At 39.2% G+C, this 15,199-nt stretch overlaps 2 protein-coding genes and 1 non-coding gene across 3 annotated transcripts; 2 read left to right on the forward strand and 1 right to left on the reverse strand.

Annotated features, from left to right (window-relative positions):
- Window positions 1-3,367: 3,367 nt before the first annotated feature.
- riok2 (RIO kinase 2 (yeast)) lies at window positions 3,368-8,078 on the forward strand. The gene is made up of 10 exons (XM_023297898.3): window positions 3,368-3,542; window positions 4,547-4,685; window positions 4,786-4,902; window positions 5,340-5,515; window positions 5,641-5,729; window positions 5,843-6,034; window positions 6,131-6,223; window positions 6,400-6,825; window positions 7,077-7,176; window positions 7,528-8,078. The coding sequence occupies exons 1-10, from the start codon at window positions 3,477-3,479 to the stop codon at window positions 7,687-7,689; spliced, it is 1,560 nt and encodes a 519-aa protein (XP_023153666.2). The 5' UTR covers window positions 3,368-3,476; the 3' UTR covers window positions 7,690-8,078.
- Window positions 8,079-8,999: 921 nt separating this feature from the next.
- LOC111587791 (protein limb expression 1) lies at window positions 9,000-14,154 on the forward strand. Its single transcript, XM_035942755.2, has 6 exons — window positions 9,000-9,321; window positions 9,866-10,071; window positions 10,916-11,056; window positions 11,142-11,237; window positions 12,264-12,341; window positions 12,454-14,154. Exons 1-6 carry the CDS (start codon window positions 9,249-9,251, stop codon window positions 12,847-12,849), a joined length of 990 nt encoding a protein of 329 aa, XP_035798648.2. The 5' UTR covers window positions 9,000-9,248; the 3' UTR covers window positions 12,850-14,154.
- An 849-nt stretch (window positions 14,155-15,003) lies between these two features.
- trnag-ucc (transfer RNA glycine (anticodon UCC)) lies at window positions 15,004-15,075 on the reverse strand. The gene has a single exon. It is a non-coding gene; the product is annotated as a tRNA-Gly (tRNA).
- Window positions 15,076-15,199: the final 124 nt, after the last annotated feature.

The raw sequence follows: 15,199 nt of genomic DNA on the forward strand, positions 1-15,199 counted from the left end.
TGTTATTACAAACATCACCAACCGGGAGCAAATGTAACATTAGAAAGCTATTGTTGAAATTGTTGACTTGCATCAGTGCTCCTACCACATGTCAGCTCTTTCTCTGGTCTGTTTTTCTGTATTTGTGTAGTATGTAATATTAAAATCTATGTGTTTTTATACTTTTTATTGTATTCATTCCTTTGCTCTGGTAGATAAATTTCTGATATTAAGACATTAGAAATCAGGCCCCACACAGGCAACTTGGTCATAAAATCAGGGAAAGAATTATAAGTCGTAATGAGCTGTGGTGGTGTTCAGTAGTCCAGGTTTCCTGATACTGACATATTAAACCAGTCGATGACACTGTAGACAAAAAACTAAGAAGCATCAGTGCTGTGGCTCTAAAGTAAAGATTAAGGTTAAATAAAGGTTTTTCCTGGAGGCAGCTTCAACTTTGCAAAGTTGTAACCAGATCACTTGTAACCTGGTGTGTGTTTATTGTCTATCTGTTCCTGGAATGTACAGAATCCAGCTGCTACAGCAACATACCCCCCCCCCAACACACACACACACACACACACACACACACACACACACACACACACACACACGACCTTCTCGGGGATGATGCAGTGTTTCCTGCAGCACAACTTTAGATATACTCCTTTCATTTTCCGCTACAGTGCCGTACACTTTATTGCCCTTGTGGGAAAACTTCTCCTCTCACACAGCAGTGATCTGTCACGACTACAAGAAACAATAAAGCTACACAAATGTCAACAGAGCGACCAATCACCAAATAAAAAAACATCCAACACATCATCAAATTAAAAAAACTATGTACAGCAAACTCAAACATCTACACACCTACATATTTGTATCCTGTAAGCTTTCACAGATAATATGCTTTTTTCTCAGCAGTTCGATTTGACAGTGTGACATCATGCATGCACAGCCACATACATTTCAGTTGTTGTTTTTTTTTCTCATACTTGCTCCAGTCTGTGACTGGTAAAATCCAAGAAATATTTTTGGATGAAAAGGCCTATTGAACATTTTTCAGTCATTTGTGCAATCAGACTTCTGCTTATTTGGACACTGATTGAATATATAAAGAGAATTACTGTAATTACTGTACCTAATGGACCTTTTTCACTGCAGAAATTTTGACTTATCACATTCAGGAAAGCACAGCTGAATTAAAGATTGCTCAGTTCCATATAAGTGCCTCAGTAAGCCATGATAGGAAACAAGCATGCACAAAAGCAGCACTTCCCCTTTGATTGATTGATTGACTAATATTCTTTGTTTAATCTGGAAAAAAAGCAATTGACAGCAAGGCTCTTATTCACAATGACGGCCTGAGAATACATAATGAAAATGATTATGCAAGAATAAAAATATAAAACCAACATTTAACATGTACATTACAGAAAGACAAAGCAGAAACATTCAGGAAAACATTAAGGAAAACATTAAGGAAAACATTAAGAAAAGCAGGAGCAGTCATTCTATAAAACATCATAATAAATCTTATTTGAAAGCAGATTCATGTTCATAAATGTGATCTCCTTGGAAACTCAATCTTTGCGAGTGGGTATGGTTGCTCATAATGAATATACAAGTTTCAAAAGTGAGGATAGATAGCGTGGTAGTTCATTTACGATTCCTTTGTCAATAAAAGAACACTGTTGTTTCCTTCAAGTAACTGGTAACTGATGGCCTCTTTCTCACAGAGAATACAATGATGAGTCCTAAAACTGTCACCAGTAATACAAACACAGGATCAAGAGATTTGAGGTTAAGAGCAGTAGCATGTATGTAAATAACAACTGTGTTGTCAAGCACTGATAATGTAACCTACTGCTAAAACAGAGACAATATGCATTCCTATAAAAGAAGCTTAATTTAAGTTCAGTTGTCTTAGTCAGTTATTGTTTTAACTGAATTGTATGTTGTATGTTTTTTGCATTTTCTTGTTAGCAAAATGTAAAGTTTGTACTAATATAAAAGATGTTTGTTGTTCTACTGTAACAGGTGCAACATGAAGAGTGAAGAAGATGTAAATCAAAAAGATAAAGATGAGGTCCAGAGATATGCAAGTTCCAGAGACACCTTTATAATAAGACCTTTTGAAATTAAAACTAGTTAATTTCTTTTTAGAAAAACCTTTTGCTGGTTCTGTCAGCTGCCCTGTTACACATGAGAGTCACAAACTGGTGTTAAATGACAGTAATCGGTTTAATATCATTAGCACTCACCTCCTCTTTATTTATGTTTATGTCAGTCTCGAGAGTCTGATACTGCATTGCTACCGTTAAGGACTGGCCGGCTTCTAATCTCCTAACACAGTTAAGATTGATGTCCTATTCATTGATCCCAACTTCATTTGCAGCAGCATCACTCCCCAACTTGGACCATTAACAATGGGCATGAAACATTCACCCAGAAACTTGGGAGTAGTTTTGGATCACAACCTCGACTCCAATCAGCACATTAAGACTCTGATTCACTCCTACTATAAGAAATATTGCCAAGACCAAAGCAATGCTCCCCAAAAAATGTTTCATTTTCTCCCAGCTGGACTCCTGCAACTCGTTATTCACTTGCCTGAATGATGCAGCAATGGGCCAACTCAGGACCAAAACTGCTCACAATCACTCACTGCAGGGAACACATCACTTCAGTCCTAGATGAAATTCACTGGCTTCTCATATATTAAAGAATTCAATTTAAGATTCTGTTGATTACTTTTAAATCTCTATGTGGTTTGGCTCCGGTCTACATCTTTGAACTATTAACTCCTTATTCTTCAAATCAACCCTTCAGATCTGAGAATCAGCTTGTCTTAAAAGCTCCACTGTCCAGGTTGCAGTAAAGAAGCACCATGCTTTTGATATTTTAGACCCAGAACTATGGAACATGCTCCCCCTTATGGTCAAAACAGGTTAGTCAGTGCCTCTGTTAAAAAAAGCTTTTAAAAACCGGACAGGCATTTTTGTAGAATATTTTGCATAATTTCAAGTATTTTATTGTATTCTTTTAATGTTTTGCATATTTTAATATTCTCGAAAGAACTATGTATCTCCAATTTTGAAAGGTGTCATGGAAATTAATAATAATAATAATTATTATTAAGCCGTTGTTGTTGTTAGTGCCAATGCCATTTTTTTATTATAATGGTCCATTAAAGGGGACTGTGTAAATCTTGTGTATTGTTTTGTTATTTTTATGAACATGTATAAATGTTTGTAAAATTCGTTTCTTTCTTACCTTGATCATGTCAGGTCAATGTAAGTTCCGTGTATACTACAATTTACTATGGGATTGATAAAGCAACGGAATACCGGTGACGTCAACAACGTCTGACGTACCGTAACTTCCGTTTGTCAAGCTTCCGCCTTCCACGTGTGTTTACAAAGAATGTGGATTGCCTAGGTCAAAAATTACTTGTAATAACAGTTTATACACACTGTTTGCACGCTGGTGGAAATATGGGGAAGCTGAATGTCGTGGTATTGAGATATTTATCTCGGGATGACTTCCGAGTCCTTACAGCGGTAAGTAGCCAGCTAACTGGTCCGTTTTGTCCCAGTTGAGTTAGCCAATGCTAGGCTAACCTCGGTTTAACACAGTGTTAGCTAACGTTACTGTGCATAGATTAGCCAGTAGCTCATCAACGAGGTGCCAGAAAGCAGCCTCATTATCTGTAATAGTGCACTTAATATAATGTTAGTGTTGTCATGGGGTTTATTTGCATTATACAAATCCCAACTTTAAAAATGTGACATATAAATGTGTGTTTGATAAGTGTCCTTGTTAGAAATCCACATCAATGTATTTACAGATCAGATCATTTGCAGAAATGGACATGGCTTTCAAGAGTAGTCTTTTGACAGTGAATTCGTATTGAACTCCGATAATGTAGGTGCATTTACAGGAGACAGAAGAGGTTGGGATCTATTCTAGTATAGGTCTGGAAACTAATAGCTCTTACTGTGTGCTGTTTTTACTTTCACATTAAATGATAGGTCCATTCCTGATTTATATAGTTCTGTAACACACACAGAGGTTATTCAAAGTGCTTTACAGGCAAAGGTAAAAACATTAAAATACAGTATACAGTATAGTAATATTAAGTCTGTCAAGCAAGTAATTAAAAAACAACATTATAGACAAAATGAATGAAGTGCACACAAATTATAAAGAATAATTATAATTAAAATGGGTCCAAAAATCCCTGTTTTTTTTTCTTTGATGAGCTGCATGACAGCACAAAGAGAAATTTGTACTAAGAAGATGAGAACTGCATTCTTTCACAGAGAATGAGCTGTGTATCATTTCTCTCATCGTTTACATGGGAGTTGTGATAGGAGGAAATCTCCTCGTTGCCATAAAGAGAAGAAATAATTATACCCAATATTGCTATTAATAATGCATAGGATAAGTCAGTATTGTGTCATGTCAATTCATCTTTCAGCTGTGCAGCAGTTTTAACACTATTGCGACAAGCAGATTTGAATTTCTGTAGACTAATAATCACAGTGTATTTCTTTTTGTGAAGGTTGAGATGGGGATGAAGAACCATGAGATCGTTCCAGTCAGTCTCCTGTCCTCCATTGCTAGCCTCAAACACGGCGGCTGCAACAAGATCCTCAGAGAACTGGTGAAACACAAGCTTGTTGTCTATGAACGCACCAAGAGTAAGAAAACACACAAAAATATCAGCTTTGTCTATCGTAATAGAGGCAGTGCATGTAGGTTGTTTTTTTCATGTGGTATGTATGTATATGTTGATTTCAGCTGTTCAAGGCTACAGGTTGAACTTCGGAGGATATGACTACTTGGTTCTAAAGACTTTGTGTTCCAGAGAAGTGGTATTTTCAGTTGGCAACCAGATGGGTGTAGGAAAAGAGTCAGGTAAGGAAAAAATCTCAAAGGATGTAAATTTTGTGCTTCCGCATTTTGGTAGACTGGGGTACTTCAGTTGAAAATAGTAACATAGTACAAATATTTTTATTATATATATAGTTTATGCAGTGATGTTGTCACCATCCATGAAGCTTTAATGTATTACAGTGTCACAAAATTGTTATATCATCAAAATTTATCTCTATTAGAAGCCTTACTTGGTTCAAATGTGACTTGTGGTGTAGCATTTGTTCTAACTTTCTTAACTACAACCATGGAGTAATATTAACAATGCAACCTTAAATAACTCCTCCAAAAAGAAATGCAAAAGCAGTTTTAAATATACCCACAACCTTCATCATGTGTTCTCTATCAGATTTCTGCAAGTCATTGTCAAGATCTCTTACATTTATACAAGTATTTGTTTCTGTTTACCTTCTTTGTAGATATATACATTGTGGCAAGTCCAAACGGCGACCAGTACGCTCTGAAGCTGCATAGGTTGGGTCGCACCTCCTTCAGGAACCTGAAGAACAAGAGAGATTATCACAAACACAGGAAGAACATGTCCTGGCTGTACCTCTCCCGCCTCTCTGCCATGAAGGAGTTTGCCTACATGAAGGTAATGCGCTAAATCAGAGGAAGTATGTGGAATAGAAAAAAATGTCACCAGGAATTCATAAGATGTGCAGTAAGCATCCAGTTTTGTGTTGTGGATCTTTTAAGTTATATCCTCTCTCTGTTCAGGCATTGTATGATCAAGGCTTTCCTGTTCCCAAACCTGTGGACTATAACAGACACGCTGTAGTGATGGAGCTCATCAATGGATATCCTCTGTAAGTAAACCTGTTCTTGTTGTTCGTTGCTTTTCTACATTACAACAGTAATAGTACAACCTTCCCTCTCTCTGTTCCTTATCCAATTTGTATATATTGTCCCACTCTTTTAGGTGTCAAGTGCATGAGTTGCAGGATCCATCAGCTTTGTATAGTGAGTTCATGGAGCTCATAGTCAAACTGGCCAATAATGGACTGATTCATGGAGATTTTAACGAGTTTAACCTTATGTTGGATGACCAGGACCACATAACTATGATCGACTTCCCTCAAATGGTGTCTACATCACATCCCAACGCTGAATGGTTGGTCTCTCTGCTGTAAAGTTGAAAATTAACAGTTAAAATTGTTAAAACAGTAAAAATGTACATGTCGTTCACTTGTCCAACCTCTGTGTTTAGGTACTTTGACCGAGATGTCAAATGTATCAGAGATTTCTTTGCAAAGCGATTCAATTACGAGAGCGAGCTCTTTCCAACCTTCAAAGACATCAGGTAACTGCTCATATATTTTGATTACAGTATACACACACATACAGTGACCTAGTGTTGGATGTATACAGTGTACATTTCAGTTTGAACAAATTACATTTTGAATCCATATTCAGTCCGTTGCCTCTGAAAAGAAAGCAAATCTTACACCATCTCTAATCTCCTGTTAATCCCTACAGGCGATCTTATTCTCTGGACGTTGAAGTGTCAGCCAGCGGCTTCACCAAAGATTTGGAGAGAGATGGTGCATTGCTACACCCTGCTGGACCTGAGGAAGATGATGATGGGGATGAGGAGGAGGGGGAGGATGAAGAAGAAGAAACAGATGAGGAAGCAGAAAGAGAGGAGAGCTTGGACATGGAGGAATATAAACATGCAATGCTGGAACTGGAGGGACTGAAAGTCAGTGATACACATGCAAACATACAAGACCAGGAGGAGGAAAAGAGTGAGAACAGGGAAGAAGAGAAAGAGACTGAAACGACATCTCCATCAAGAGGGGATGAAGAAACGGAGGCGTTAGAGGAAGAACTGAAGGAAGCAGATGATGAGTGCCCAGAGCTGACAGATCTTTCTGCCTGCAACAAAGAGTTCAAACCCTTCAGGTGAACAAACTGGAACGTTAACACAGTAAAAAATACAAAATTAAGCACTTTTATTCTGATTATTTTATGCTACAATGCTGGAAATCACATACACAGCCCAAGTTGTTAAGACAGTAAGCAAAATAACAGCATAATTTGGGTCATATTATGCAAGATGTTAAAAATATGTGAATTGCACAACTACACTTAACTACTGTGCTTGGTTATGAAGTGTGTTGCAATAGCTTCAGATTGTTTTATTCCTCCTGCAGAGACTCGGACAGTCTTCTACACATTGCTGAACACAGGAGGAAGAGGACGGATAGTGAGGGCACAATGGGCAGCATAGGGAGCTGCTCAACAATACCCCCAGTAAGTAAACTATAGATGCACAGAACTGTCTGCTGTAATGTATTTTACAGGGCCAATCAGTGGTAGGAACAAAGAGCCTGTTACTATAAAATACAAGCAGTCCAGCTAATTTGATCACTTCAAAGTATAAATATTTGGATGTTTTGTCGGGCAATGTAGCATTCACAAGATGAGTATTTTGACAAAGACTCAAATGTCCTCTAGGTGTTGCTAAAGAGCTTTCATGTGGTGCTGGAGTTGTAAAAGAAAGTGACTGGTAACAGATGCAGCATGTCTACAGAGTGTTGTGTCTGGTTGCAGAGACAAACATTGATCTGGAGTAACCTGCTGTTGTTTTTGTGTGTACTGCAGGACGTAGTCCGTCAGAAGGTGCGGAGGCAGCTCACCAAACAGCAGAAGGCAGCACAGAGGAGACGTCTGCAGAAGGGAGAGGCCAACTTGGTGACCAAGTCCAGGAGGGAGAACCAAAATAACATCAAGTCTAGCATGGAGAGTGCCTCCTTCTGGGGATGAATAGGACTGTGAGATGGACAGACGGAATTCGTGTCAACATGCTTTTTGTTTGGTTGACAGGCATGCCGCATGGTGTGCCTCTGCTCCTTTGTCTGAAGAGTTGTAAACATGTGATGATTGATGGGTATCAAACAAAAGGGTGTCTGGGCAACAACTTAGCTGTTTTGTACAATCATGAAGAAATCAAAGAGGAATGGCAAAACTAAGCTACACTGAAGTCAATACGAACAATTTGTATTTCTTCGTGTTAAATGCCCCACTTGGTCAAACTAACCATTTTTCTATTTGAACTACAAATAAATATCTAGCTTTACACAGTCAAATGTAAATATGGACTATTTAGTATAATGAAGTGCTATGATTAAACAATTAAACCACAAATTATGGTTGAGGTGTGTTTTTCTTTTTCAAAACAGTGGAACTTCTCTGAACATGAGACAACAACCCTAAAAACATTTTATTTTTCATGATGTGCTGTATGAAACATAAAGTTGAGCACATTCTTGTAAAGTGATGTTCATCTTTTGCGTAACAGCCTCCAAATCACTGTAATAGACAGAAAAGTGTAGATTAACTTGTTATTATTGAAGTCCGTGTTCAGACTGTATCTCTATACTGCTGACAGAATGACTGATGTGCATGTGGAGTTAAGATTCAAACAGAATTCAAAGAGAGCTTTTGTTGATGCTAAACTTACTGGCTTCAAGGTCTTCAACTATTATACATATGCTTGCATGTGGTAACACACCAATACATTCCTCATGAAAAGACTCAGGAAATAGACTGGTTGTATACGCGCAGACTGAGGCACACAGTTGGAAAAGATGCGAGAACTCGGGAGCTAAGAAACCACGTTTCTTCAGAATTTGGTTAATTTATGTGTAAGAGGCTTTTAGAAAGCGGGTGAATTCAGACTTTAACAATGGCCATTCACAGTGAAGAGGTTGAATGGAGCTCAGACCCTGGGCTCAAATTTGAGTGGGAAGTCAAAAATATCCAACCCCCCACATATCTGAGAAACCACATGTTGGGAGGAATTGTCCCTATGATGCCGGACGCTGACACATAAAAGAATCGTCAACTGAACTGGAACCAATCATACAAACAAATATATACACTGTTGCTGCTTAGATCAACTTTGCAACTTTCTGCAGGTCTTAAACTGTCCGACTCTGTTCAGGGATTAGCCAGCTGCACAGCCCGAGGGGAGGGTCTCAGCATTCCAGCTCTGCACCTCTGTGTGTGAGCATTTGCAGAGGGAGAGAGGGGCCCTCTGAGCTAATTGGCAGTGAGAGTGACAAAGGTGGTCTGCTTCAAAAGAGAAACCCTGGTGAGATGTTCACACAGGAGAGGAGGAGGAGGAGGAAGGGAGTTTGGGAGGTGGAGAAAGGGCGAGTGGGGGCGTCTTTAGATTTGGAGTTTCCCATGTGATGTTCCATCCTGAGCTGTGGTGGCTGGTCGTTTCGAGGGACGTGTGTGCTGTGTTGATAGAGTTTTTTCGTGAGAAAAGTAGAATTGAATGTGTTTGAGGGTGCAGTGGAACTTAACGCTGGGTGAGGATGAGTGAGGTGAAGGTGGAGGAGAGCATCATGTATCTGTCACAGAGTGAGACTGGCGCCGGCCCAAAAGACTGTGAGTAACAGAAACTTTGAAAGTCAAAGTGTTAAAAGTGTTACAACTTATACATGTCTTTACCACAAACCTGGAATTGATGCATTAAAATTTGCAAGAACACAACAGGCAGCTGATTTTTTGAATTTTGCTCGGTGTAACACCTCAAACAAGTGTCAGTCAGCTTTTCCATCTGCCATAAATTGAACTGCACTGACTTGTGTGGCAGAAAATTGTGGAAACACGAATCATCCAGATCTATTTCAGGGTCAGATTCAGCTGAAAGTGTTAGAAAATGCTGATTTGTGTAAGTCTTGAGGTGTCTCCTATGCACTTAACTATACTTAAATAAACACTGTCTGGGAATGCTGATATATACAGATGTCTGGCTTGTATATTTAGGTTAACATTCACTCTCACTGAGTCAAACTTCATTGATATAATCACACAAAAGAGTTTTCAGAATGTTTCAATTGTTAAAAGGAAATCAGGACTGATAAACTGAGTCTCCTTGATCAACGTTTTATAGCAGTTGGTCTTCGCTGTATTATCCATATGTATGCAGTGAATGTGGTGGCCATTCTCCATAACTTCTGGGAGCAGAAGCAGACGGGTCCGTTAAGCGGTTCCTCCAGTGGATCAGAGGGTTCTAGTGGGAACGCAGCTGGTCAGGCAGAGAATCTGCTGTTGTATGAATCTGCACCTTCCCCTGGTCCTCCGTATGTCTGCTATGTCACTCTTCCTGGAGGAAGCTGCTTTGGTAACTACAAGGTGTGTTTGGCATCATCAGCAACATTTGTGCACTTGATAGTTAATTTGACTGGCTGCACTGCCACAATGACCCAGAATCAATTATCCTTAATGTGCTATTGGAAATAGCACACATGTAACCAAAGATAAAGTAATAGTCAGGATTTTTTTGATACTTGATGCAGATGATGTTCCTGTCTCTCAATATATGCTAAAAATAAAAGAGCAAAAACCATTAAATCTGTAATATCAACTGTAAATGTAATTAAGACAAGTCATCAGCTATTAGTAATAACTGGTATGCTCTTTGTTTCAGATTAAATCTTTGTTTCACCACATGAAAGACATTTTTTAATCTAATGATTAACTCAAACACCACAAGTTTTCACACATTTTTCTGACCAAAAGCATTTGAACACTTGCGAAGTTGAATCACATTAACTTTCACAATCTGTGTTCAATGCTTTGAGGCTCTTTTGAAGGTCACCCACACAGTCACACTCACTTTTAAGGTTGTTTGACATTGATGTTGTTCAGTTTTAAATCCCATGATGCTTCTCAAAGGGTTCATTGTGATCCAGACAGCAGCCCCTCCCAGCTCAGAGAAGGCATGTGATTGGTTATCTGTGAATGGCTCTAATGTCTTAATCTCAATGGCGATTTGAGTTCTGATCCCATGATTAGCTGTAGTGAAGTGTAAAATCATTAAACATCTAAGAGTGTGTGCCTATTTATGGACAGGACTTATGGAGTCAAGTCAGTCAGTCTTAAACTTAAACGTATCAGCTGACCCTGAAATTTCTTTTTGAAGTTCTGTCTGTTCCCCTTGTGCACTCTTTTATTCAAAAAAAAAAAATGTTCTCAGGTGTGTGACACTCAAGCAGAGGCTCGGAGGGATGCAGCTCGTGTTGCTCTGATGAACTCGCTTGTGAACGAGTTGCCGTGTCGACGAATCAGCCATCAGTTCATCACTCAGAGTTTGCAGCAGGCTGCCAGAGACAGTGCTGTAAGTGTAAACTAGTGCAAGCACACAGTGTTACACTTTATTTTTCTTAACATGCACATTAACCCGCACTGTTCTCTGTGCAAAGGTCTGTTTAGAAGATGCATGTGATTCGAGCACCAGCATAGGAACCTACAGTTTGCTGCTGAACTCCTACATAGGAAGGACCATGCTGGAGTTCCAGGTAAAACATGAGACCAGTTTGCAATAAAACAAATCATGTTGGTTCATGTAGCTATCATATGAAAGATCTATTCAGTTGAAAGATTTCGGCTTTGTGGAGTAGTGTATTTATAGATGTAAGTGTTATAATTTGACCCAATTAGTGATAATTAAACCACACACAATAAAAATCACAACCAGTGGGTGATAAATCTACTTTTCATTGGAGTCATTACACCCCTAGTTTGCTTTTACCTATTCATCCCCATTCCTGCTCTCTCTCAGTCGCTGGCAGGGAGTCGTGCTATGAAACGCATAATATCTCTACCTTTGTGTAAATAAGCATGTCTGCAGACAGGGGGTTATTAGCAGGAGGAAATGGGTTCATTATCATTCCTGCTAAAACACAACTCATACAGATGGAGAACTTCTCAGTAATACACACACTATACACATGCACACATACATGTGCTGAAATTTAGTCACACATATAGAAAATCCCACACACGTAACATCAGCCATGAGGTGTGAAGCTGACAGTGGTTCCTACAGTTTATCCATGCAGACAGTACAGGAGGTATCGAACAGTTTTGGCAGTAAGGCAGAATCATAAACAAGTAACATAAGAAACTTGGTAAACAGGCCAGCAGGTACAACACAGACTTCAAATCCAGACAGTTTACGTGTAATATTTTCCATCTGGGCCTCATTAGCTCAATTTTAGTTAATGTATAGTCTCTCTCTGTTTAACACTAATGTCACTGGCTCCTAACACATGGCAGCTGTTTTCATGGGCACTGTTGTATAAATCAGGGCTAAACCTGCCTGGTGCATATTTGGTGTGCCTAGATTTATAATATCTTGTCACACCAATCAGCCACAGTTTAGGTAAAGGTTAAAGAAATATTAAAACAATATGCCACCTTTGTCAGACTTACATACACTGATCTGGATGCTTGGGTTTGTTATTCAAGTCATTCCTCTCGGGGCTGCACAAGATTTTCTCTCTCTCAGTCTGTGTCTGTTTCTGACCCTCGTCTCTCTGCAGGAGATGATGACAATTTTCCAGTTGTTGCACTGGAACGGGACGCTGAAGGCTCTGAGGGAAAGGCAGTGCTCTCGACAGGTACAGGCTTCACCAGTTAGATATCTCATTCCTGCTTACAGCAAACTTTATTAAAGCATCAGCATGTGTGTCTATACGGTGATGATTGCCTGTTTTCTTTCCTCCACCTCAGAGTGTGATTGCCTATTACTCTCAGCGAGGACTGGATGAGTACATGCGCAGCAGCATGGCTCTGGACTGGCTCGGACGGGAGCAGAGATCACCGGGGATGCTCGGGGTGGAGCTGCAGGCGGCACAGAGGGAGCTGGTGTTGGCTCGCCGTCGAGGCATTGAGCTACGCTTCAACAAAGAGAAGACTGAGATCCTCAGCTTGGCTCTGAGCCAAGCATACATTCACCACACACCTGAAGTCTTCAAGGAGGCGCCGACTCACACATACAATCAAGAACAACTTCCTTTACACACTTTGTACAGCCAGGACACAGAAGACGAGATAACCCCAATGTTCAGTGTTCCACCGACCCTCCATAAAAACCCAATGCAAACAGACTTTTGTGGCTTTAAATAACCTGGAATACACCAAATCAGAAGAGAGACGATGGATGAAGTTATCATACGGTTCAGTGAATCAATGAGTCAATACATGTTTCTACTTGATATGTGAGAACAAAACTTATCAACCATTTTCAGGGTCATCTTCTGTTTAAACATTACCAAAAGTTCAGTAACCTTGTCTAATCTACAACTATTGTGTATTATTAAGTGTGCATTATTAATGTTGTAACTTTAACACTCTAACATCACATTTAGTTTTATGGCTATAAAACTAAACTGCATTTTTTGCTTCTTTAATCACAAGTGACAAAGCATTCAAATTATTTTGACCAAATAATTGCAGAGTAGTTGCATTATTACAGTAACCAGAAGCAGAAGCAGATGGGTTTATATAAGCTCAGTTGTGTTTTCTTGAAGTTTATTATGATACACAATGTGCCCTCCAATTGAAAATCAAGTTTTTTGCCTTGTAAGTATGTCCATAGGAGTTTTGTTGTTGTTGTTTTTAGATTGGAAGACATATCATGAAAAAAATAAGCAGTCAAAGCATTCCATAGCATTTTCAACTCTAATATTACAACTTGCCATTGTATAGTATAAAACAGTTTTAAAGTGTTTCAGCAGAGTCTTGGGTTAACTGGTTTGCTTGAGCTGTTGCAAACGGTGAAGGTGTAAGAGACAGAGGCAGACTCCTTACTGCAGTTCTACACATTCAGACAGAGTTTTACATCTAAGCAATTTTAAGTGAGGGAAGGATTATTTTTCATGAGGAAAAACATTTGTAAACATGTTTAGTTGGTACACAGAAATGAGTTTTTAGAGGTTTAATCAATGCCTACTGAGGGGCTTTCCATTTTTTTGTCAATATACTGTTTAACCTGCCAAAAGTTCAGTGTTTCTCCCTGTCTCGTGCCTTGTGCTCTAACATCCCATATTTTGTGTCAATTTTCTCAGTAGAAATTACTTGCCAGGGTAATGCAGACACTGTATTGATTGGATACTATAAAAAGGACTCTTTTATGAGTGTGATGCAAATGTTTTAGATACTGTCAGAGAGCAGCTTTGTAGAAAATGCCTTGTAGCTTTAATGTATTAAGAAGATTAGCTCATCATACAGTGTAGCTGGTCAGTTCAATTGCCGCTATTATAATAAGAATCAGCACTTAAAATGTTCTTTGTTATAAAATGCATAGAGGTCAAGTGCATTTGACTTGTCAATTTGGTTATAGATGACGAGTGAATGCATTTTAAAGGGAAAAATGTTGAGTTTATTGTTGTAATATACATTTCAAAATAAATGTTCTTTTCTATTACCCATTACCTGCCTCTGCATTTGTATCCAAACTGTAGTCACATCACAGCCCATCCTTTCTTTATTACTCCACCAAGGAACGTTAGAGTTATGTGACGATCGGCCTACATTTGTCCATCTGTCTGTCTGTCTGTTAGCAACATTACTAAAAAGCGGACAAACGGATTTGGATGAAATTTTCAGGGGAGGTCAGAAATGACACAAGGATCAATTGATTAGATTTTGGCAGTTATGCAGCTTATAGTCTGGATTTGTTAAAGATTTCTGTATCACTGTGAGATAGCGGCACAGTGTCACTGTAGCAATGACTAACTTTCGTACCTCAGCTGCAACATCTGGTTCTCTTATAACACTCTTGTAGTGTCTCTTTTTTAAAATTATATTTTTGAGAATTGTCTGTTTATTTTTTTTACTTGACTTCCAAGAAAGCCACGCACAAGAGTTCCAATGTGCCTAAACTGTCTGTTTTTGTGCACAAATAGCAAATAAAATTCTTGAATCTTGAATCTTAACTGTTAATGAACACTACATCAGCTGCTTGCTGATGATCACATTATTGCGATCCTACTTAAAATCGACCACTGCAGACTTATTGGGACTTATCCGTCGGAAACGATACAAGGAACTTTTTTTTTTTATTATTATTATTATCCCTTAGTAATAATAAGAAAATTCTGATTTTCGCATCTCTCCCCAATTGGGGGAGAGCGACAGGTCAGCCACGGTACAGCGCCCCTGGAGCAGGAAGGGTTAAGGGCCTTGCTCAAGGGCCCAACAGTGGCCGCATTGGGGCTTGAACCTCTGACCTGTAATCCAAAGACTTAACCGTTGCGCTACCACTGCCCCGAAAACAGCTGCGTTGGCCGGGAATTGAACCCGGGTCAACTGCTTGGAAGGTAGCTATGCTAACCACTATACCACCAACGCTGATTAATTAAATTGTGGGGATGTTTCCGAGTCCCATCGATTCATACATACATCAAGCCACATATTTAGGTCACACGATCCATACATAACGTACACATGCATAACACAAGCCTGTGTTCAGCGC

Source organism: Amphiprion ocellaris, chromosome 6 (genome assembly GCF_022539595.1).
Source record: "Amphiprion ocellaris isolate individual 3 ecotype Okinawa chromosome 6, ASM2253959v1, whole genome shotgun sequence".
NCBI lineage: Eukaryota > Metazoa > Chordata > Actinopteri > Pomacentridae > Amphiprion > Amphiprion ocellaris.